Raw genomic sequence first — 23,131 nt, 5'->3', positions numbered from 1 at the left:
GAGAAGCTTCTGAATACTTTGTAAGCAACTACAGCTAACCAGCCTCCTAAATGAAGCTGCTGCTGCTGCTGCTGCTGCTGCTGCTGCTGCTGCTAAGTCGCTTCAGTCGTGTCCAACTCTGGGCGACCCCATAGACAGCAGCCTACCAGGCTCCCCCGTCCCTGGGATTCTCCAGGCAAGAACACTGGAATGGGTTGCCATTTCCTTCTCCAATGCGTGAAAGTGAAGTCGCTCAGTGGTGTCTGACTCTTAGCGACCCCATGGACTGCAGCCTACCAGGCTCCTCCGTCCATGGGGTTTTCCAGGCAAGAGTACTGGAGTGGGGTGCCATCGCCTTCTCCACCTAAATGAAGCACTGCCTACCAAAAGAATTGCTGCCCTTCAACCTAGTGGCCCTGACTAAGCCGGGCGACCATATCAGTGAGTGAGCGAGTGAGAGTCGCTCAGTCGTGTCCGACTCTTTGCGACCCCATGGACTATAGAGTCCATGGAATTCTCCAGGCCAGAATACTGGAATGGGTAGCCTTTCCCTTCTCCAGGGGATCTTCCCAACCCAGGGATCAAACCCAGGTCTCCGGCATTGCAGGCAGATTTTTTACCAGCTGAGCCACATAAAGTGTCCCTACAGAATGCTGTATATTGCTATTGCAGCAGTCAGGGATGGGTTCTTAAAACGCAGCACTTGCATTTTGTTACATGCAAGCATGAGCGTGCTTTAATACTTTAGATTCGTTTTCCCCAAGCTAAGGACTGCACTTTCACCTTCAACCACATCCCCTCTTTCTTTGACTAGGGCCTTGTTTCCCTGATTGCCATCTTTGGCCCTACTCCCTACATCTTTAATCCTCTCCCTGTATCCTTCATCTCATTCTAAAATCAGATTAAGTCCTCTCATCCTATTAAAATCTTTCCTCAACTCTGATGCCTCTAAACTAGTTTCCCAACTTCTCCCCTCCTCTTGGTTGCCAAATAAGCTAAAATAGATTCTACTGGTACTGTTCCTAGTCCTCTATCCCTCTTCATTCCTTGATCCCTCGGGAATTGGCTTCTGCCCTGCCACTCAGATAAATTACACTCCTGAAAGTTAACCATGACTTCCAATCTGAGAATCTCTTCATACTACCCAATCTAAAGGAAAAAAAGACAAACACTGATAAAAAGTCATCAATCACGTTCTTCTTAAAACTCATCTCTCCCTTGCCTGAAACACTGTATTTGCCAAATTATTCTGAGTCTCTGGCATCCCTTTCACCTCCCTCCTCCTAACCCCCAAACAGGAGGACTGTTATTCTGTCCTTCATCATTTTTTCCTTCTCTCCTAAGAACTTTTCAGAAGCTTTCTTTTTGAAATTTTGCAAAGTTATTTTATAAATGCAGAATACCATCAGCACAAAGGATACTAGAAGAAGTCAGGTAGTTGAAGAACAATTATACTTATGCCAAAAGCTAATTAGCTGGCAAAAGAGGAATGCTTCTCTATTGCACATGCATATCTCAGCGTTCAAGGTTAAGAAAACCACATTTGTATTTTTTGGCAGGTAAAATACATTTTAAATGAAAAAAACATTTGGAATGTTTTCTTTTTTAAATGACTGTACCGCTAGAAGGAAGTATCTAACAATCTGGTCATTATTAATTGCCTGTTTTCTGATATGGTTAATTATTTAGGCTTGATGCAATCATTCAGCTGGTTAAGCCTGCTTACTTGATACAGAGTTAAGGATAGGATGTATAAATGGCAATGTAATATAAATATCAGTTTCTTAAAGGTCAAAAATAATAATTTCCTCTAGAAGAGCGTTTAAAACTTTCATATAGAAATAAAAAATGAAATCCATAGAAAGCCGATGTTATACCTTACTTTAAAAGTTGTCAGAATATTTATAGTCTTTAAAAGTATAATTTATGATAACTAACAGATAATAATTTATTAATATTAATTATTAATATTAAATAATAATTTATTGGTATTAAATATTAAAGCCAAGACATTTTTGCACACTTTGGGACTGCTGACTAGCAATGAATCCTTTTTTCATTATAGTTAGTTGATTAACAATGATGTGTCAGTACAGATGTACGGCTAAGTGATTCAGTTATGCCCATAGCATGAATACTGCAGTGGGCTGCCATGACCTTCTCCAGGGGATCTTCCCAACCCAGGGATCAAACCCATGTATCTTACATCTCCCACATTGGCAGGTGGGTTCATTACCACTAGTACCACCTGGGAAGTCCTTTAAAAGTATAATTTATATAATTAATGGATAATAATTTATTAATAGCAAATATTAAAACCAAGACATTTTTGCACGCTTTAGGACTGTTGACTATCAATGAGTCCTTTTTTAAATTTATTATTATTTTTTTTTACTGAAAGATTCTTTGAATTATAGAGTGCTTTACAATTTTCACAAGTTTCATAAAAAAGAAAAACGACTCATTTTAAAGCTTTTTATCATAAAAGTAAACTATCTAAGATTATTTCATGTAAGCAATTTTCTAAACATTTTAAAGCTCAAAACACTTAAGAATATGGGGACACTTCTAAGATATAGTGCTAAATGAAAAACAAAAATTACAAAACAACACAATCTCATGATTCCAATTTTGGTTAAAAAACAGTATGTTTCTCATGGGCATGATCTACATGCAAAGCAGAAGAATACCATACATCTAAATGTTAACTGTGAATCTCTAGGCAGACAAGTATAAGTGATTTTTCTTTTCTTCTTCATATTTTGCTTTCTGTCTTTACTTCTTCCTTCCTTTCTATGAGGGCTTCCCTGGTGGCTCAGAGGTTAAAGCATCTGCCTGCAATGCGGGAGACCTGGGTTCGATCCCTGGGTCGGGAACATCCCCTGGAGGAGGAAATGGCAACCCACTCCAGTATTCTTGCCTGGAGAATCCCATGGATGGAGGAGCCTGGTGGGCTACAGTCCACGGGGTCGCAAAGAGTCTGACACGACTGAGCGACCTCACTTTCATTTTTCCTTTCTACAGTAAACATGTGTTACATTTATAGCTGGGCTTCCTGGAAGAATAAACTCTACACTCTATTCAATCTTGTGCCTCACACTTTGGCAGAGCAGAAAAACAAGACCATGTCCCAAAGTTGTACCAAATGGCTTTAAAGCACTCTCATGTTCTTATGCACCTAATCTATCAACAGATTCTATTAATCCACTTTTAAAAACATACCATTTCTCACTTTCTTCTCTGCTTTTACCACCCCAATCCAATCATCCCTTGTGTGGGTCATTCAAGTCTCCTAGTTCTGTGATTCTACCCTTGTAACTCCCTCAGGCTATTCTCATGCCATTCCCCTTCTCAGAAATCCTCCCTGACTTCTCATCTCATTCAGAATAAGAGTCTAAGTATTTACTGTAGCCTTCAAGTCTCTATGATCTGGACCTGGAGTTACCAGGCACACTCCCACTTCAAGACTAATGAACCTGCAGTTGGCCGCCTTTATGTGGTATATTTTGTACACAGATATCCATTTTCTTAAAAGTTTTCATTCAAGAGTCATCTCTTCAATGAAGCCTTCACTAGCAATCCAATAATGTATATCAACCACCACTGAAATTTCCTACCCCATCACTGAAATTTCCTTTCTCACTTACCTGTTTTATTTTTTCTACTGTAGGACTTATTACTAACAAAGTTTTGCTGTTGTTTAATAGCTCAGTTGTGTCTGACTCTTTTGTGACCCCATGGACTGTTGCCTGCCAGGCTTCTCTGTCCATGGGATTTCCCTGGCAAGGATACTGGAGTGGGTTGCCATTCCTTCTCCAGAGGATCTTCCCAATCCAGGGATTGAACCCATGTCTCCTACATCTCTTGTACCGTAGCCAGGTAGATTGTTCACCACTGAGCCACCAGAGAAATCCTAAGGTGTTGTATTTACTTCTCTTCTTCATTATCTCTCCCCCTCATTCAAATGTAAGCTCAATAAAGAGAAATTCTCAACTTTTTTTTTTTATTGTTGCATTCTCAGAACTACAACAGTCCCTAGCCATAATAGGTGTTCAGTAAATAACTGCTGAATGAAAGAATAAATACATTCCTGTGTAAAGTCAAAGCTTTTGGGTCACAGTAATAGCTGACTCATCTAAAGTCATGCTATGAGTGCAACTTATTTATTCATATTTTGAAAATCAGTATCTAAAATGACTTCACAGAGGGCTAAGAGCTGAAGAACAGCTTCAACAAACAATAATGTAGTCATATTTTCTTAAACCTAAAAGGGAACTTCTAGGATCTTCTCTTCAAAATTCAGCAATAAAATTATGACGTGATTTGTTATATCAAAGGTTCTCTGGGAGATCACATTGCTGTTATTGTTGATACTAAAAAATAAGCAATATTGGCTAAAACGACAAAGTTACTCTTCTAAGTTTTCCACTAGAATATTCAATTCCACTCTAGGAGGCTGGATATAAAAACATTCCTTATATATAAACAAAAAACAAGCTGAATATCATACTTCTATGCACCTGAGTATCTGTTATCTAAAAGATCTTGAGATATTTTATAAACATCAATCAATGCTGTGCAAAGAAAGCTAAGGCAGAATAGGCAATTAGATACTGTGAAAAACTGGAGGCAATCAGAAGAAATGCAGTCCATGGTGGCAGTGACACAGCTAAGCAGGAGGGATGGATAATCTGGGTAAGTGCCATGGAAAAATAAATATCATGATTGGACTTGAGGCAAATGGAAACAGTTCAAATTGGCTTCGTACAGTACTCTGCGGAACATATGATGTCCATATGTCCATTACCAACAAACTGAAACATGGAAAATAACAAAAGCCAGTGCTGTGATGGCTGTAAGAACACACCCAATGCCAGTCTCTACCACGCCACAGCAACATAACTTACTACAGCTGCCAGCTAAGCTGCCTAAGAAGTCAGAAGCAATACGAAAAGAAAAGGGGAAAGACCTACTATAAACTGTTCTCTTCACATACAGAAGAAAAAGCCAGATCTACACTAGAAAGTAAAATGTGACCACAATCAAGGCTGAAAATAAAGTGCAATTTTTCTTTTGAGTCCCCAAAAGTATGAAATACTTTAGAATTAAAGAGGTCAGTATTTTGTCCACAATTACAAATGATTTAAGATTAAAAGACCTAAATAAAATAAGAACGGGATAAGATGGAATAACATCCAAGAAAAAAAACAAACCTGCGAACGTGACTTTCCCAATTCAAAACACGTAATAGTGAGCTAAAGCAAACTGAACAGAAGATGTGCTAGGGATCCATCGTGTTGTACGTCAGTGCTAACAAGTCTACCCAATCTTCTTTCCATATTCTCTACACCCCAAAGTGACTCTTCAAGATAAAAATTATAGTTGATACCAAAGAAGTACTGCTTACTCAAATGTCATGAATACCAATATACACAGCAAAGCCAAAACTATTTTAAAAAAAATTATAAAAAGTAAACTAACATCTTAGAGCTTATCTGGTGGTCCTGACCTTTTCAACCAATCAAAACCAGATATACCCAGCCAGGTGAACTGCATAAAAATAATCTCAGCCCTAATTCAGAAATACATTGGTTGTCACTCACTGAAACTATACAGTAATAAGATCCAGCAGTTAAAAATACATAACTATTTTATAGCAAATATCAGTGTCATTCCTGTTTCAACCTGACTTCCCATTCTACCCTCAAACCCCCCAAACTTGAAACCAAGTACCATTTGTTGAGTAGCTGGAGTGTGGTTAAGGAAAGGAAGCTATGCTTGTTTGTAAGGAATCTGCCATTTCCTCCCTGCCAAAACACTTGTTTAAAAAGTCATGTAATATTTCTATTAAACTGTAAATGCAGCCGACAAGGAAATGGCCTACTGGCAGTGTGCTGCCTTTGTGGCAGAGCCAACGGGCCTACAGCAAAATAGTGCACATGATAATTTCAACATGCATTCCCAAGTAACAAAATTGTGCTTTACATAAATACCACAGAACCTGAGCAAGATCCAGAAAAAGCAATGAAAATTTGCCCAAGCTTTCATGCTTGCCTGTATCAATTGTATGTCATAACTAAAGCAAAATAGAAAAGCATCTACATATGTCCAAGAAGCTTGTGAAGTTAGATCATATAACCCTGGGAAAACTATTGCAACTTAAATCTGTGTATTTCTTGTTAACCACTGTAACAACTCACTAATAAAAATTAAGAAAAACTGCGGGTATCAAATGAACCAAAATGTACTAACTGCATACAAGTCCTTAAAGACTATAATGCAACTTATTAACAGGAACATATGTTCGGCATAAGCCACAATTGTTATGTTAAATTACTTCTTCCTTTGATATCACTCATTTGATTACAGAATTTAAGAGATTCACAAACCTTCCAATTAAAACGGTGACCTTCAGTTTATAAGTCACTTACTGCAATGCTTATAAAGTCACCTCTGATCATTTATCCCTTACCTTTCATTACATAGCACAACTACATGTAATTATGCTATTTAAACGATCCCAGATGTAATGAAGATGATTCTATTTATGTAAAAGTTCTACTGAAAACTAAGTTAACATAATCAAACAAATAATCTGTACTTAATATATTCCTCTAGGACAGCTGAAAATTCTACTCTGCAAGAATTTAGCTAAAATAGTTTTTAAGTCAGGTATGTTCTATCTGTCTTCATTTTTTAAAATATGTCTGATTCAGCCATGATTTCAAACATCAATATGCTGCAGACAGCATTTCCTCCAAAAACATTATGAATTTTTAAGTGCAACAGACAAGAAAGTAGAGTCAACACCTGCCCACAGATACCTCCCAATATCCTAATACAAAAACACCTAGATATTTATGTCTTCTAAAATAAACGTTAACCTAAACTGTTTCTATGACTCGTTTAAAACAAAACACAACAAAACTTACAATGATCAATATAGTTCAGTTCAGTTCAGTTCAGTCGCTCAGCTGTGCCCGACTCTTTGCAACCCCATGAACTGCAGCACGCCAGGCCTCCCTGTCCATCACCAACTCCCGAGTTCACCCAAACCCATGTCCATTGAGTTGGTGATGCCATCCAACCATCTCATTCCCTGTCATCCCCTTCTCCTCCTGCCCTCAATCTTTCCCAGCATCAGGGTCTTTTCAAATGAGTGAGCACTTCACATCAGGTGGCCAAAGTACTGGAGTTTCAGCTTCAATATCAGTCCTTCCAATGAACAGCCAGGACTGATTTCCTTTAGGATGGACTGGTTGGATCAATATAGTAAGTCTATACAATTGATTTTAAGACTTTCAAAAGAGTTGATGACTGAATCACCATTAGCAAACCAAAGCTACTGTCCAGAGGCCAACATTAAGTCTTTCTGATCTCCTTCAACATATTAACAGGATCTAAAGTAGCAAATATGTGTGTGTGTATATTTACATTTATATATATGAATTAAAGCAATTTAAAATGGAAACTTTAAATTAACTGCACTTAGTGAAAGTTCAAAAGTCAAGTCAAGAACAACGCTATGGCTTTCAGTTCAGTTCACTTCAGCCCAGTCGCTCAGTCGTGTCCGACTCTTTACAGCCCCATGAATCCCAGCACGCCAGGCCTCCCTGTCCATCACCAATTCCCGGACTTCACTCAAACTCGTGTCCATTGAGTCGGTGGTGCCATCCAAACACCTCATCCTCTGTCGTCCCCTTCTCCTCCTGCCCCCAATCCCTCCCAGCATCAGAGTCTTTTCCAACGAGTCAACTCTTCACATGAGGTGGCCAAAGTACTGGACTTTCAGCTTTAGCATCACTCCTTCCAAAGAACACCCAGGACTGATCTCCTTTAGAATGGATTGGTTGGATCTCCTTGCAGTCCAAGGGACTCTCAAGAGTCTTCTCCAACACCACAGTTCAAAAGCATCCATTCTTCAGTGCTCAGCTTTCTTCACAGTCCAACTCTCCCATCCATACATGACCACTGGAAAAACCATAGCCTTGACTAGATGGACCTTTGTTGGCAAAGTAATGTCTCTGCTTTTGAATATGCTATCTAGGTTGGTCATAACTTTCCTTCCAAGGAGTAAGCGTCTTTTAATTTCATGGCTGCAACCACCATCTGTAGTGATTTTGGAGCCCCCCAAAAATAAAGTCTGACACTGTTTCCACTGTTTCCCCATCTATTTCCCATGAAGTGATGGGACCAGATGCCATGATCTTCGTTTTCTGAATGTTGAGCTTTAAGCCCACTTTTTCACTCTCCTCTTTCACTTTCATCAAGAGGCTTTTCAGTTCCTCTTCACTTTCTGCTATAAGGGTGGTGTCATCTGCATATCTGAGGTTATTGATATTTCTCCCGGCAATCTTGATTCCAGCTTGTGCTTCTTCCAGCCCAGCGTTTCTCATGATGTACTCTGCATAGAAGTTAAATAAGCAGGGTGACAATATACAACCTTGACGGATTCCTTTTCCTATTTGGAACCAGTCTGTTGTTCCATGTCCAGTTCTAACTGTTGCTTCCTGACCTGCATATAGGTTTCTCAAGAGGCAGGTCAGGTGGTCTGGTATTCCCATCTCTTTCAGAATTTTCCACAGTTTATTGTGATCCACACAGTCAAAGGCTTTGGCATAGTCAATAAAGCAGAAATAGATGTTTTTCTGGACTCTCTTGCTTTTTCGATGATCCAGCGGATGTTGGCAATGGCTTTCAAGTTGTACTTAATTAGTATTTACTTTCACTTTTCATTTATTTCACTGACTCTTATTCTAACCTACAGGTACAACATTATTATTATAAGAAAGAATAACCTCAGCTTGCTAGATTTCAATATTAACACCATGAAGTATCTTTGAGATAGCAAAGGGACTTGAGCACAAATTCACAAAAAACATTTATTGGATGCTCTTATGTAAGTCACTCTGCTTTTCAGTTAGACACACAAAGACGAAATACACTGCATTTAAAACTTAGATCTGGTAGAAGAAATAAGACAACAGCATAAACACTGCGATATTGATACATAGGAAGTTTAAAAGAATCATAAGAAAGACAAGAGAAAAGGTGATACAAGAATTCAGAGGGGGAGAAAAAAGACTTCTTTTTTAAATTAGTGAAACTTCAGACGATAATTAGACATACATAAAACTAAACTTTCCAGAAGTTCAAGAGTTTGGGGGATTAGGGGGAAATCACAGATGTTCTAAGAATATATAGTTCCTGGTTCCAGATTAAAACACAGAACAGTGATATGCTGTAATAAAGTAAATAATGAACAAAACCACATATTAAATATACAATATAATAAGAAACTCTCTTGAGGGTCTCCAATACTATTATTGAGAGCCACAGTTCTCGGTCTTCGGGGATCAAGAAACTTGTATTTTCATTGATGAAAACTGTGAACTTTCTCACCAAAAGCTGGACATCTGCCCAAAAAACAATATTTAAATGCAATTCTGGGGGTCCACTGACTCTCTGAATTCTCTGCTCCAGAAAAAACTCATTCTACTCTCTTGTGAATCACAGTTTCCATTACTGAGTATAGTGAAAATGAAGTAGAAAACATCTGTATATCACAGTATGACCTGAGGTTAGAGAAGAGAGTCCACATGTCTCTCTGTCCTCGTGGGCTCGTTATTTCCATATTGTTTCCAGTAGAAGCTGCAGAAGTCATCTCAGCAGCCATAAGCAAGGGCGTAAAAGCTTTCAACAATCTCCCCCAGCTGGCAATAAACTCCCCTGGGCACTGTATAAGCTCCCAATACCTCGAACTCTACTCAATAAGCCAAGAAGACAACAGTAAATATTATCAAATAGGGTACCCTCTAAAAGAACTTGAATTAATTTACAATTTCAATTTGAGATTGAAAACTTAATAAAGCCACCTAATATTTATAAAGTATTTAATATTATATATATATTTCTCATTTACAATGTCTTCTATGATCTTCATAACAATTTAGTGAAATGGACCATTTGTTGCTATTCAGTTGCTCAGTCATGTCCAACTCTTTGTGACCCCGTGAACTGCAGCATACCAGGCTTTTCTGTCCTCCACCATCTCCTGGAGCTTGCTTAAACTCACGTCCATCAAGTCAATGATGCATCCAACCATCTCATTCTCTGTTGTCCCCTTCTCCTCCTGCATTCAATGTTTCCCAGCATCAGGGTCTTTTCTAATGAGTCAGCTCTTTGCATCACGTGACCAAAGTACTGGCGCTTCAGCTTCAGCACAATCCCTCCAATGAATATTCAGGACTGATTTCCTTTAGGATGGACTGGTTGCATCTCCTTGCAGTCCAAGGGACTTTCAAAAGTCTCCTCCAGCACCACAGTTCAAAAGCATCAATTCTTCGGCGCTCAGCTTTCTTTATAGTCCAACTCTCATATCCATACATGACCACTGGAAAAACCACAGCTTTGACTAGACAGACCTTTGTCAGCAAAGTATGTCTCTGCTTTCTAATATGCTGTCTAGGTTTGTCATAGCATTCCTTCCAAGGAGCAGAAGTCTTTTAATTTCATGGCTGCAGTCACCATCTGCAGTGATTTGGGAGCCCACAAAAATACAGTCTGCCACTGTTTCCACTGTTTCTCCATCTATTTGCCATGAAGTGATGGGACCAGATGCTATGATCTTAGTTTTCTGAATGTTGAATTTTAAGCCAACTTTTTCACTCTCTTCTTTCACTTTCATCAAGAGGCTCTTTAGTTCTTCTTTGCTTTTTGCCATAAGGGTGGTGTCATCTGCATATCTCAGGGTATTGATATTTCTCCCAGCAATCTTGATTCCAGCTTGTGCTTCATCCAGCCTGGCATTTCACATAATATACTCTGTATATAAGTTAAATAAGCAGGGTAACAATATACAGCCTTGATGTACTCCAATATAACTAATTTACAGATAACAGAATTGATTCAGGACTCATACACCAGGTCACCACTACTATGTGGCAACAATGAAAGCATTATGGCATTGGAAGAAATCAGATTTCCAAAGGTTGGTACAGTGATTCTTGCCCTTAAAATTCAAGTTACAAACCAATACTGGGTCACAGAATCAACTGAATTGATTTGAACCACCATTTTTTTTTTTTTAATGAAAAGGTGAAGTACAACAGAAGACAAGACTGTGATAGAATAGAAATCAGAGTGGATCACAAATAGTAATTCACAAGATAAAATTTATTTCACATGGGACCCATTATAGACATACATAGATAAGTACTGTTTATGTTGTGAACATGCTATGTGCTCAGACCCTTCAGTTGTGTCTGACTCTTTGCAACCCCACAGTCTGTAACCCGCCAGGCTTCTCTGTCCACAGGATTATCTCAGCAGGAATACTGGGTAGGTTGCTATTTCCTCTGCCATCTTCCAGACCCAGGGATCAAACCTGTGGCTCCTGCATTGGCAGGCGGAATTCTTTACCACTAAGCTACCTGGGAAACTATTTATGTATATTTTGTTTCAACTGTGTGCACACACATGCATGCCCACATGTGCATAATATGTCACAGTGTGGAATACATTTCTTACTAAGGATCACAGTCAAAAAAGTATGAAATATAAATCATCCTTCAATCATTAATAAATCAACTTCAATTGTCTCCTGTAAATGCTCCCACACAAATACAGAGAAATATTGCCTTTGTTAGTATCCCACATTAAAATCTTTAAAAGATAGATTCTAGTGTAATTCTTTATCTAAGTAAAACTTAATGGAAATATGTCTCCAATATCACTATTCATATTCACATAATTAGTATGTCAGTGAGAAAATGATGATTGCTTCCTCAGTAGTTACCAAAATCATATTTACAGAGGACCTGGCAACATCAACAGCAAGGTTTGATTATAAATTAACAGTGGGAATTTGTCTTTCCCGTGAAACCCTCCGGGGTGACCTCAGCAGACTCAACCAAGAGAAATTGAGATCTGTTTATTCTGTTTTCCCTGCTTATTCATCTCTTCAAGAATAATAACTCCAACTGGACAGAAATATGTTGAAACTGTCAATGTAATAAACTCTAATCCTCGATTTTGGGGCTGGAACGCCTTGTACTCCCACATGTATTAGGACCACAGGGCAGAACAACTCTAACTCTCAAATAGAGTGAAAAACCACATGTCCTGGAAGTCGTACTGAAATTCTCCAATGATCCAATTTGCCCCCTCCTCCGGATCCTTAGCTATTTCTGATCTGAAAGTATAGTTATGAGAATCAAGGTACCACTTAAAATAATCAGCCAGAAAAACGTAGGGAACAGATAGGGGGAAGAAATGGAGTATATACAGAAAGAAAAGTCAAGGTTCGAAAGGGACCGTATGAGCATTCATGTATGTACACTGTTAGGAAATAGGGAACAGTCAAAGGAAGTAAAGGCAGCACTGGGGAGAAATGGAAAAAAAGGAAGATGAGGATAAGTTCAAAGGAGAAAAACAAGCAATGTAACACCAAAATAATAAAAATCATATAGGCATATGATCCTTTATGATTTGTAATATACATATAAATGAATAAAAGTTGTTACAGTGTACAGTCTTACATTCTAAACAACTGAATATATATGTACTTCCTCCCCATACACACACACAGAAAGCAAAATAATTCTAACATCAGAATGCAAGTTATCACTGGGGTGGAAGTTCCAAGAGAACAGGAAACACACCTGCACTGCTTACCACTACATCCTCAAAGTCTGACTGGGACGCGATGACTGCGCCCTGAATATATGCAGAAGGAAATAACAGGAAACAGAAGTAAAAGAATATAAGAAGAAAATTCCAGGGGTCTTGTCTTCAAAAAATCCAACATCCGTACTTAGGTGACACTCAGTTTCTCTGACACAAAATAACCAACGTAGGTAACCAGATATATTCTCCAACTGGTCCAAAGGTTGACTTCCTGCCTCCACATGAGAACAGGCATCTATTTTAATATTAACACTAAATCAAAAATATGTTAATATTAATGATTAAATTTTGTATTACTGCTAAAATGGATATGTCCATGATAAAAAATAAACACAATTATATGGCAAATAAGTTTCAACAGCATTATTCTCATCACTAAAGGAATCAATAAAAATTATTTTTAAAAAATAATATCCCCAAAATGTAAACTCTAATTTACAACTATTAAATATTTACACAAAATCCCTAGAACACATCTATTGCACAAAGCAAAGTAATACAACAATTATATACAAATAAGCAATCCTCTACTTGTAGAATAGCAAATCTGAGATACATTTTGACTCAAAGACCTCCCAAGGGAAGGACTGCAAGGATTCTACCCAAAAGAATTATAAAGGGACTTAGATTGAGTATTACAATTGGATACAGAAAGTGATGGGGGACAGCTGGAAGAACAATAAACAGGCAGTAAAAAGTCAAAGGGCTAGGAGACTTCAGCCAGCAAACAGAAAAAGGCAGACCAAACTAGAGAAAAGCTGATTAAAATGAGACCAGAAACTCAACAACACAAAAAACAACCCAATTTTAAAATGGCAAATAACCTGAATAGCCACTTCTCCAAAGAAGATACACAAATGAACAAAAGTACATGAAAAGATACTCAACACCACTAGTTATTAGGGAAATGTAAATCAAAACCATTAAGTAACACTTCACTCTCATTAGGATGTCTATTATCAAAAGACAGAAAATAAGTGTTGGCAAGAATGTGGAGAAACTGGAATCTTTGTGTATTGCTGGTGGGAATGTAAAATAGCACAATGCTATGAAAAACAGTAGAGAGGTGCCTCAAAAATTTAAACATAAAATTACCATATGACCCAGCAATCTAGTTCTGGGTATATACCCAAGGAATTGAGAGCAGACTCTCACAGAGAATAAATGTACATCCATGTTCATAGAAGCACTAGTCACAACAATCAAAAGGTGGAAGCGACTCAAGTGTCCAATATGGATGAATGGTCAAACAAAATGTGGTATTTATATAATGGAATATTATTCAGCCTTAAAAAAAGAATTTGGATATATGCTACAACAATGGATGAACCTTGAAAACATTATATTAAGTGAAAGAAGCCAGACACAAAAGGACAAATATTGTATGATTTCACTTATATGAGATGCTTAGAATAGTCAAATTCATAGAAACAGAGAGAATTATGGTTATAAGGTGTTGGGGGAGGAGATAATATAGAGTTACTTTTTAATGTGTATAGAGTTTTAGTTTGGGATGATAAAAATTTCTGTAGTAGACAATGTGATGTGAATGTACTTTAATGCCACTGAATTGTGTACTGAAAAATGGTTAAAATGATACCATTTTTATGAATACTTTACCACAATTTTAAAAATTTGAGAAAAAAAACAAGGAAAATAGATCCTGAAATTAATTGTTCTAATCTTAAATACGTATAATTTGAAAAAATGGAACAGATTATAGAGGATATAGTGGGTTGAAGAGTGGCCCCCAAAAGATACGTCTATATCCTAATACTCAGAACTTCTAAACAGGATCTCATTTGGAAAAAAAAAAAATCCCTGCAGTTGGAGATTGTTCTGGATTACTGGAGTGGGCCCTAAATCCAATGACATCTGTCCTTTAAAGAAAAAGGCAGAGGAAAATCTGAGACAGACAGAAGAGGAAAACGCAGACACTCACAAAGGAGAGAGTAATGTAAAAGGGGCAGGCAGGGACTGGAGAGATGTAGCTACAACCCAAGGAATGCCAAGGATTGCTGGCAGCCGCCACCCCAAAGCTGGAGGGGACAGAAAACGGAGTCTCCTTTAGAGCTTCTGGAAGGACTGAAGCTCTGTCAACACCTTCATTTCAAATTGCTGGCCTCCAGAATTGTAAGAGAATAAAGTTCTATAGTTTTAAGCCACCAAATTTGTGGTAATATGTTAGGACGGCCCTAAGAAATTACCATGGGGGTAAAAAAGATAAAATGAAAACTAAGAAAGTAGATTTGTTGAGCACAGAACGTGTCATTCAAGCCAAAATTTAACTATGTAAAAAGCGAGAGAAAAAGGGAAGCCTGAGCTTTGTCACTGAGTTGTAATTTCTGGCCATACGATGTCAGAGGGCAGAGTCCCAAGCACACACACTGAGGTGGGCCAGGTGCCGACCCAGGCACGCACAGCAGAAACTGGGGGATGAAACGTGTGCAGGTGTGCCGGGGGCGGGGACGACTTAACCGGCACCTCTAACCAAGCCCAGTCGTCCAGAATTTCTCAACTTGGTTCTATTATTAATTGGGCAGGAAGGAAGGAGGTCATGGATTCCTGTTTTGTTTTTTTAATTAAAAAATGACTGACTCAAGTTTTCAATTCTTAAGACCTGGATATAAACATTTTTTAAATTTTTTAAAAAAAGAAATCATGTTGGATTAGGAGTATACTTGGTTCTGACATAGTGCCACGTAATTTGCAATGAGAGAAGTTACTCTGTGCTTTATTTTTTAAATCCTTGGCTATCTGCTAAAGAGACTACCTCATGGTCAAAGTGAATATGTGGAACTGTTTGGTTGGAAAAAATAAGATTTATACTGGAGGAAGCAGAACAGTAATACTCTTAAGTCCTGGGTTAAATCCCAGCTATGGCACTTAGCTAGGCTGATTTGGATACTTTGGTTAACCTCACTAACTTAAACTCAAATATATCTAGCTGAGGATCACCCTAAAAACTTTCTAGCTGAAAGTACCAAAGATATCTAATAATCAGAAAAGAAATGAGAATTTTATTGATCATTTTATGCTGACCTAGTTATATTTCATGTCAATATTTTCAAAGAATTCATGCTATTTTTCTGTTTCGCTTTAGCAAGAGTTTATATGTACAAGGAAGACGACACATATCATATACAATTACATTCCTCAAAGAGTTCTCTTTAAAGTGGCAGGCAGATTTATAAATATTTCAGTATAGTACATTATTATCTACACTCCTTAAGTTCAATTCATACTAGCACTATAGTATCAGAATTTTAATTTATTCTTCTTTTTCAAATACTCTACAATTCTGCATTCTTTTTCCTCCCATCTGTTTACTTCACACATTTCTCCATCTACCCTGAAATCATCTTCTTTTCTTTACACACACACACACACACACACACACACACACACACATTCTCTCTCTCTCCCTCCTCCACCTTCTTTCTGCCTTCATTCCTACATCCTTTCTTCTTGAGTTGAATACAGCCACTAGAGGGCAATAAGTTTACAAAGATAAATGTACTTATCTATAATGAATTGAGATTCACACACTAATAAATTTAAAAACTGTTCATCACAACCTCTAAAGCAGTGGCAATTAGACTTGAATATGAAATCTATATACTTCAGACTCAAAAATTTATCATGGAAAAGGAGTTCAAAAAGCATAAAATAATATTCATAAAAGGAATTCCATTTTCTCACTGAACACTAAAAATAAAAGCTTAATTCACTTACAGATGCATAGCAATATTAGAAATCAGGATTCTTTTTTAATATTAGCTCAACTAGAGAAACAAAAACACAAAAAGGTACAATATGCAGGGTAAGTAGAAGAGAATGGATTTCTTCCAAGCCTCCACTGTTACATTCAGAATAAGAGGAACTGAATAATGTAGTGGATTTACCAGCCCTTTCTTCTATTTAAATCATGGGGAAATTCAGCAGGTATACTTTGGGGGGAGAAAAACAGCCGCTGTAGAGAGAAATACAGGCTTCACTTCTTTTCCTCCCAGTTAAGGATGTGATGGTGGAAAGAAGTGAACAGTCACTAATCCCTAACAGATAATTTTACTAATTTTTGCACAGAATCCAAATTCAAATGATCTTTTTACTCCATGTTTATTTACACTCACACTACAAAACTGCAGCGCTTTTAACACTGACATTTTCCATCATTTTCTTACCCTCATCGGATGTATATCAGCATAAGGAGGTTTTCCTTCAGCCATTTCTATAGAAGTAATGCCAAGGGACCAGATGTCAGCCACACAGTTATAGCCTATTTCTTGAATGACCTCAGGAGCCATCCAAAATGGAGTTCCTATCACAGTATTGCGTTTTGCCATTGTATCCTGCAAGAACATTACATAGATATAACTATAACTACAAAAACACTAAGGAAATGTATTTGCCAACGTATTCCTTAAACTAAATATCTGAAACCCTCAAATACTGCAGGTCAGATCTGAAATTGACTATTTTCCTAAAATTTCAGCCAGTTGTGACATGACATATTTAGGAATTTAGAATTCTGAAATAACCAAGAGTCTGTAAGTAACTTAACTCCACTACCCTTCATTAAAGATAGCACTGTAACAATAAAACCTACAGAAATGAACAAATGTAGCTTTCCTTTCCAAATATTTAAGCACTTTGATGGCAATATATATTCTTTCATATTCATCCAATGTCTCTTAGATGGTAAATAAAAAATAATTAAATAATACCTAAATAATGGCTTCCTCTCCCTGAAGCAATGAAGTTATGCATTTCTTTTCATAACCCTCAAAAGATATTATCAAGGTTTAGTCACACTCGAACCTGGACAATACAAACCAAGCAAAAGTATCACACTTACCGTTAACTGACCAGCAACTCCAAAATCCGCCAATTTTGCATGTCCTTCTGTATTGAGGAGAATATTTCCAGCTTTTATATCTCTGTGTATTTTTCTCATAAAGTGTAAGTATTCTAGTCCTTTCAAAGTAGATTTGAGAATGGTTGCAATTTCATCTTCTGTTAACTGGAAAGAAATATTTTAAAAACTCAACTGAAATGCTGAGACAACTAAACTCTTACAAGAGAGCATTGTTAACAAGCACTTCTTTCTAAAGATCACTAAACTTTTAGGAAAAGGCTAAACGGTCAAGTACCGAGAACCTCTTTTTCTGATGCAAGAAAATGTCATCATTCAATTTCTCCTTTCTTTAAAATTATCCATGTCATTCCTTAAGCACGTAACATATTCCAAGAATCATCATGACCCTAAGAAATCACTCTTCCCTACGCCATCTAACTCTGAGGTGGCAATATGACAGCTATCTGTCCTACACCCTTCCCTGCGGTGCCTCCTCACTTTACTGCTGACAGTGGAAACCACGAGTGCCGCACAAAGCAGAGGAAATGCGGAGGGATGGGCTGCCAAGAGCCTCCTGCGCGAAGCATGGACACCAAAACCACTCCTCCTCCCAGTGAGGCATTCTCAACCCACCCAGATTCTAGACTTCCAACTCTAATAATGAGAACTCAGAAAGGAGAATGTCAGAGAAAGACTAGGAGAACGGAAACACAAAAACAGGCCATCAGGGGAAGGAAAAAGGAGGAGCGAGGTGCAAACGTAAAGGCTTTCTGTACCGACAGCACCGGAGCCAGCACTATCTGTACCAGGCATTGTGCTAACAGGTCTACGTGCATTAGCTCATCTACCTTTATAACAACCCTATGCAGCAGATTATCACCATTTGACAAAAGTAAAATGCAGGTTCTCAAACAAACATGTACATGAGTGTTCACAGCAGCACTAGTCGCAAGGGCCAAAAGGCTAAGACAACCCAAATGTCTATCACAGAGGAAGGGATAAACAAATTATGGTATACACAAACAATGGAATATTATTTAGTCGTGAAAAGGAATAAAGTACAGACATGTGCTGCAATGTGGATGGACCTTGAAAACATTATGCTAAGTGAAAGAAGCCAGACACAACAGAAAGCACGTATTGTATGATCCCACTTATATGAAATATTAAGAATAGGCAAATCCACAGAAAAAGAAAGCAGACTGGTGACTGCCAGGGACAAGAGGGAGAAGTGGGATGGAGAGAAACTGCTTAAAGGATAGCAAGGTGATGAAAATATTTTGCAACTACACAGGGGTAGTAATTACACAATATTGTAAATGCACTAATGACAAGGAATTGTCCCCTTTAAAATGGTAAATCTTATATGAATTTCCCTCAATTTAAAAAAACCTTTATTGTGTTAAAATTTCTAAGCAAATTGCCAGGTGGTTTACATTTGCATAAAACACCAATATATACTGTCATAAAAGTACCGCACAGACCACGTAAAGCTTTGCAAGCCATGGATAAGGAGTCTGGATTATTTGAAAATTCTAATACTTTTAGGAACTGATTCTCTACCTCAGACCAGATGGACTGACTTCATGGTCCACAGAGAGCAAGCATTATATTCTGAAGCTGCACTATTCAACACAGTAGCTCTCCAGCATTTGAAACATAGCTAATCCAACTGAGATATGCTATAAATATAAAATATACCAAAGTTAAAGGCCTAGTACCAAAAAGGAAATGTAAGGTATCTCTAATAATGTACATACTGCTTACACAGTTAAATGACATTTATATACTAATTATATTATATTTAAAATGTGTTAATATTATTAATATTATATAACATAAAATTAGTACCAGTGAAAAAAATGTTTGTCATTCAGTCAGGTCCAAGTCTTTGTGACTCCATGGACTATAATGCCAGGCTCCTCTGTCCATGGATTTCTCCAGACAACAATACTGGAGTGGGCAGCCAATCCCCTCTGCAGGGGATCTTCCCAACCCAGGGAACATGCATCTCCTGCATTGCAGGCTGATTCTTTTCTGTCTGAGCCACCAAGGAGGCCCCAACTATATTTAATACATTAAAATTAACCTCACCTGCTGCTTTTTCTTTTTGAATGTGGGTACTAGAAAGTTTAGAATTACATACGCAGCCCACGCTAGGTTTCTACTGAACAGTACTGCACTAAGAAAAGGGTCCAAAAGAGCAGAGATCTTTGTCTGGTTCACTGATGTATCTGCATCAGTGCATACACTGATGGAACCACACATGGCATACAGTTAGCAATCGATAAAGAATGAATGAATGGGTACAGACTTGTAGTTACTAAAGGAGAAGAGAAATTCATATCTGATGGTCCCAGTCTTTTAAACTTAGTGGTGTGCAGCCCCGGTGGGTGAGTAAGAGGCAGGGGTGCTACAGGGGCCACCACACCACTGCAGAGAAATGCAAAGCGGGGGTGCTGTCATGCGGGCCCGGGTTCTCTCCGCTCTGCCGATTCCACGTCCCTACTATAAAGATTAAAGAGCTCGGGCTGTTACAAAAGCAGTACCAGTCCAAAAAACTGTGTCATGTTTAGTCACTCCAATGCTGACCTTTTCAGTTACCTAGATTTCAATTTTTATCCTCCTAGCATTCCACTATTTCCAACCTATAATTCAACTAATCCTTCATTAACTTCTTAGCTTGTTGTCTCTGCTCCTATACCCTGTATTTCAGAGCCACACTAGAGAAAGTTCAAAATTAAATGGACCTACTATACTTAGGTCTCAGGATGAATCTGATTTCAGTGCTGTAAAGCACTGAACACTGTAAAGCATTTGCCACTGGACAAATCCACAGAAAGACTAAAAGAAGACTTGCCAGAGATAGTAAGTTGATTCATGAACTGTCTGGTTTTGCTCAATGACTTTCAAGGTTCATTCCAATTCTATGATTCTATAACATTACAAAAGATCTTCATCGTCTTTTCTTAAGAAAAGACTAATTTGGGCATTCATTTTTATTTTTCACTAATTTGGGCGTTCACACTAATTTGGGCATCTGTTCTTTCCACAAGTGTCTACTGCACTGGCTGTCTTGTATAAGTCCTGCTAAAGGTGCTGGGTATACAGTGGTGAAGAAGCTGACGGTACTAGTTTTCATGAAGTTTACAAGAATACCTGAGGCCACAGCCAGTATTTGGCCCTGAATTAATAAAGGTGGAGAGGACAGAGCTGAAGCAAACAAGAAGTTTCTGAAGTCTCTTTCCCATTATGCTTTTCTCTATTCAGTAATAAATCCCTCCCTCTACTTTAGGGGTTCATTTCCTATCTTCCCTCTAATCAAAAAAAAAAAAAAAAAGATGCAATAGCCAATCATTCTAATAGTACACGGATATGTCTTAAATTAAAATTATTTGTGTACAGTATTATTCTAACAATCCCTTTGAATATTAAGGCTCAAATGTAGTATCTGCACTTTTAAGACTTTTACCTTCAATTACAAAATGAAAGGTTTGTATCCCTTGAAAAAATCATTTTAACAATTAACAAGTAAACAAACATTTTCTAGAACACAGAGACATCATGTTGACTTAAATTTTTTAAATTAATTTACAGTTATAGAGTCTTTTATATGAGTTTAACACAAACATGAATGCATGAATTAGCCTCAATATAAGCACAGAGTAGCAAGGCTTGTTCCAAAGATGAGATTTAAAGTATGTATTCAACAAAGAGTAAAGGCAGCCAAATTTCAGTCTTAAGTGCAAAAATTTCAGGTAAATCTTGACAAATTTAGAAGAATAAATGTTTATCAGGTCTCTATTAAATATCAAGGGTAGCAAATGCACTTTGGAAAAGAATAATATCTATTTCAACATTTAAACCACTCAACATATATTTTGGGTCAGAGTGAAAAAGCTGGCTTAAAACTCAACATTCAGAAAACGAAGATCATGGCATCCAGTCCCATCACTTCATGGGAAATAGATGGGGAAACAGTGGAAACAATGTCAGACTTTATTTTTGGGGGCTCCAAAATCACTGCAGATGGTGACCGCAGCCATGAAATTAAAAGATGTTTACTCCTTGGAAGAAAAGTTATGACCAACCTAGATAGCATATTCAAAAGCAGAGACATTACTTTGCCAACAAAGGTCTGTCTAGTCAAGGCTATGGTTTTTCCAGTAGTCATGTATGGATGTGAGAGTTGGACTGTGAAGAAGGCTGAGCGCCAAAGAATTGATGCTTTTGAACTGTGGTGTTGGAGAAGACTCTTGAGAGTCCCTTGGACTGCCAGGAGATCCAACCAGTCCATTCTGAAGATCAGCCCTGGGATTTCTTTGGAAGGAATGATGCTAAAGCTGAAAGTCCAGTACTTTGGCCACCTCATGCAAAGAGTTGACTCATTGGAAAAGACTCTGATGCTGGGAGGGATTGGGGGCAAGAGGAGAAGGGGACGACAGAGGATGAGATGGCAGAATGGCATCACTGACTCAATGGATGTGAGTCTGAGTGAACTCCGGGAGTTGGTGATGGACAGGGAGGCCTGGCGTGCTGCGATTCATGGGGTCGCAAAGAGTCGGACACGACTGAGCGACTGAACTGAACTGAACTGAATGGAGAATAGGAAAGTAGGCCTTCCCAGATGTAGGCCTTGGTCTAGATGCTTATTTCACATCCTTTGGACACATACTCACTATTTAGAGGGAAGGGGTAAGGGAGTTCGTTGACAGTCATTTTCCTAAAGAGAGTTTTGTTTTCAAACAATCTTTAAACGTAAATTTTACTTACATACAAACAAAATCAGTTACTAAAGGTGACTAGGTTACTATTTGGCAACAGAGAAAAACCTAAATTTTTAAGTAATATCTTTTTTATTTCTATAAATATGACTTTTCATCAGTTCAGATAAATTTCAAAATCATAAGCTTTATATTGAAAATATATAGAAAGAAAAGAAAAAAAAACAAAAGAGAGAAGATCTGCTTTTATAGAAGTAAAGTAGGATTTAAGTTCTAAGATGAAAAACACTCAAACCACAACTAACACTTCTTTTAGTAGTATCTGTCAAGAATCCCTTCCAATGAAAAATTTTATTGAGAGTACTTCATTTGTGGATTTAATTAGGTTATCATCAATTCAATACAGATTTACTTTTATTTCTGTCACTACACAAATGGGGCAATGTCATCTTAAAATCATTTGAATCATATTTAGACTCTAGTTTAAAAAAAAAAGAAAAAGGAGGGCAGGAAAGAGATAATAAACCATGAATGAAACAGTCAGTAATCAGAGATGGAAATAAGACTTTATAGCTGAGCTAATACATTAAAAGACGGAAGTCTACATCTGGTTTCAATACTGGTATGAATTCATTGGCAAATTTAAAAAGAATCCCATTGTACAAAAACAAAAAGATGGTTTTGATAGGCTTTAAGTCCTCTGGTTACTTTTGTTTCTAGAGTCATATGATTAGTATAATAATATGATACATTTAATATGTCACCATGTATATGGTTTTGATAAAAATGCACCACCAGCATGTCTCAAGGGCACATGCACAAGCTGTTTTAAGATACTCATAGTGCCTTAATGTTTTTACACTAGTAAGAACAAATTCAAGGG

At 37.7% G+C, this 23,131-nt stretch overlaps 1 protein-coding gene across 1 annotated transcript in view; it reads right to left on the bottom strand.

The window, feature by feature from the left end:
- STK3 (serine/threonine kinase 3) overlaps positions 1 to 23,131 on the bottom strand; it is a 302,811-nt gene that overhangs the window by 200,010 nt on the left and 79,670 nt on the right. The window contains exons 5-6 of the mRNA XM_055546585.1: positions 17,525 to 17,689; positions 16,851 to 17,018 (exon numbers count right to left, since the gene is read on the bottom strand). Of these exons, the coding sequence (XP_055402560.1) occupies positions 16,851 to 17,018; positions 17,525 to 17,689 (333 nt within the window). The remainder of the gene's footprint in view (positions 1 to 16,850; positions 17,019 to 17,524; positions 17,690 to 23,131) is intronic.

This window comes from Bubalus kerabau, chromosome 14, assembly GCF_029407905.1.
Source record: "Bubalus kerabau isolate K-KA32 ecotype Philippines breed swamp buffalo chromosome 14, PCC_UOA_SB_1v2, whole genome shotgun sequence".
Lineage (NCBI taxonomy): Eukaryota > Metazoa > Chordata > Mammalia > Artiodactyla > Bovidae > Bubalus > Bubalus kerabau.
This window is presented reverse-complemented; position numbering and strand designations above follow the sequence as displayed.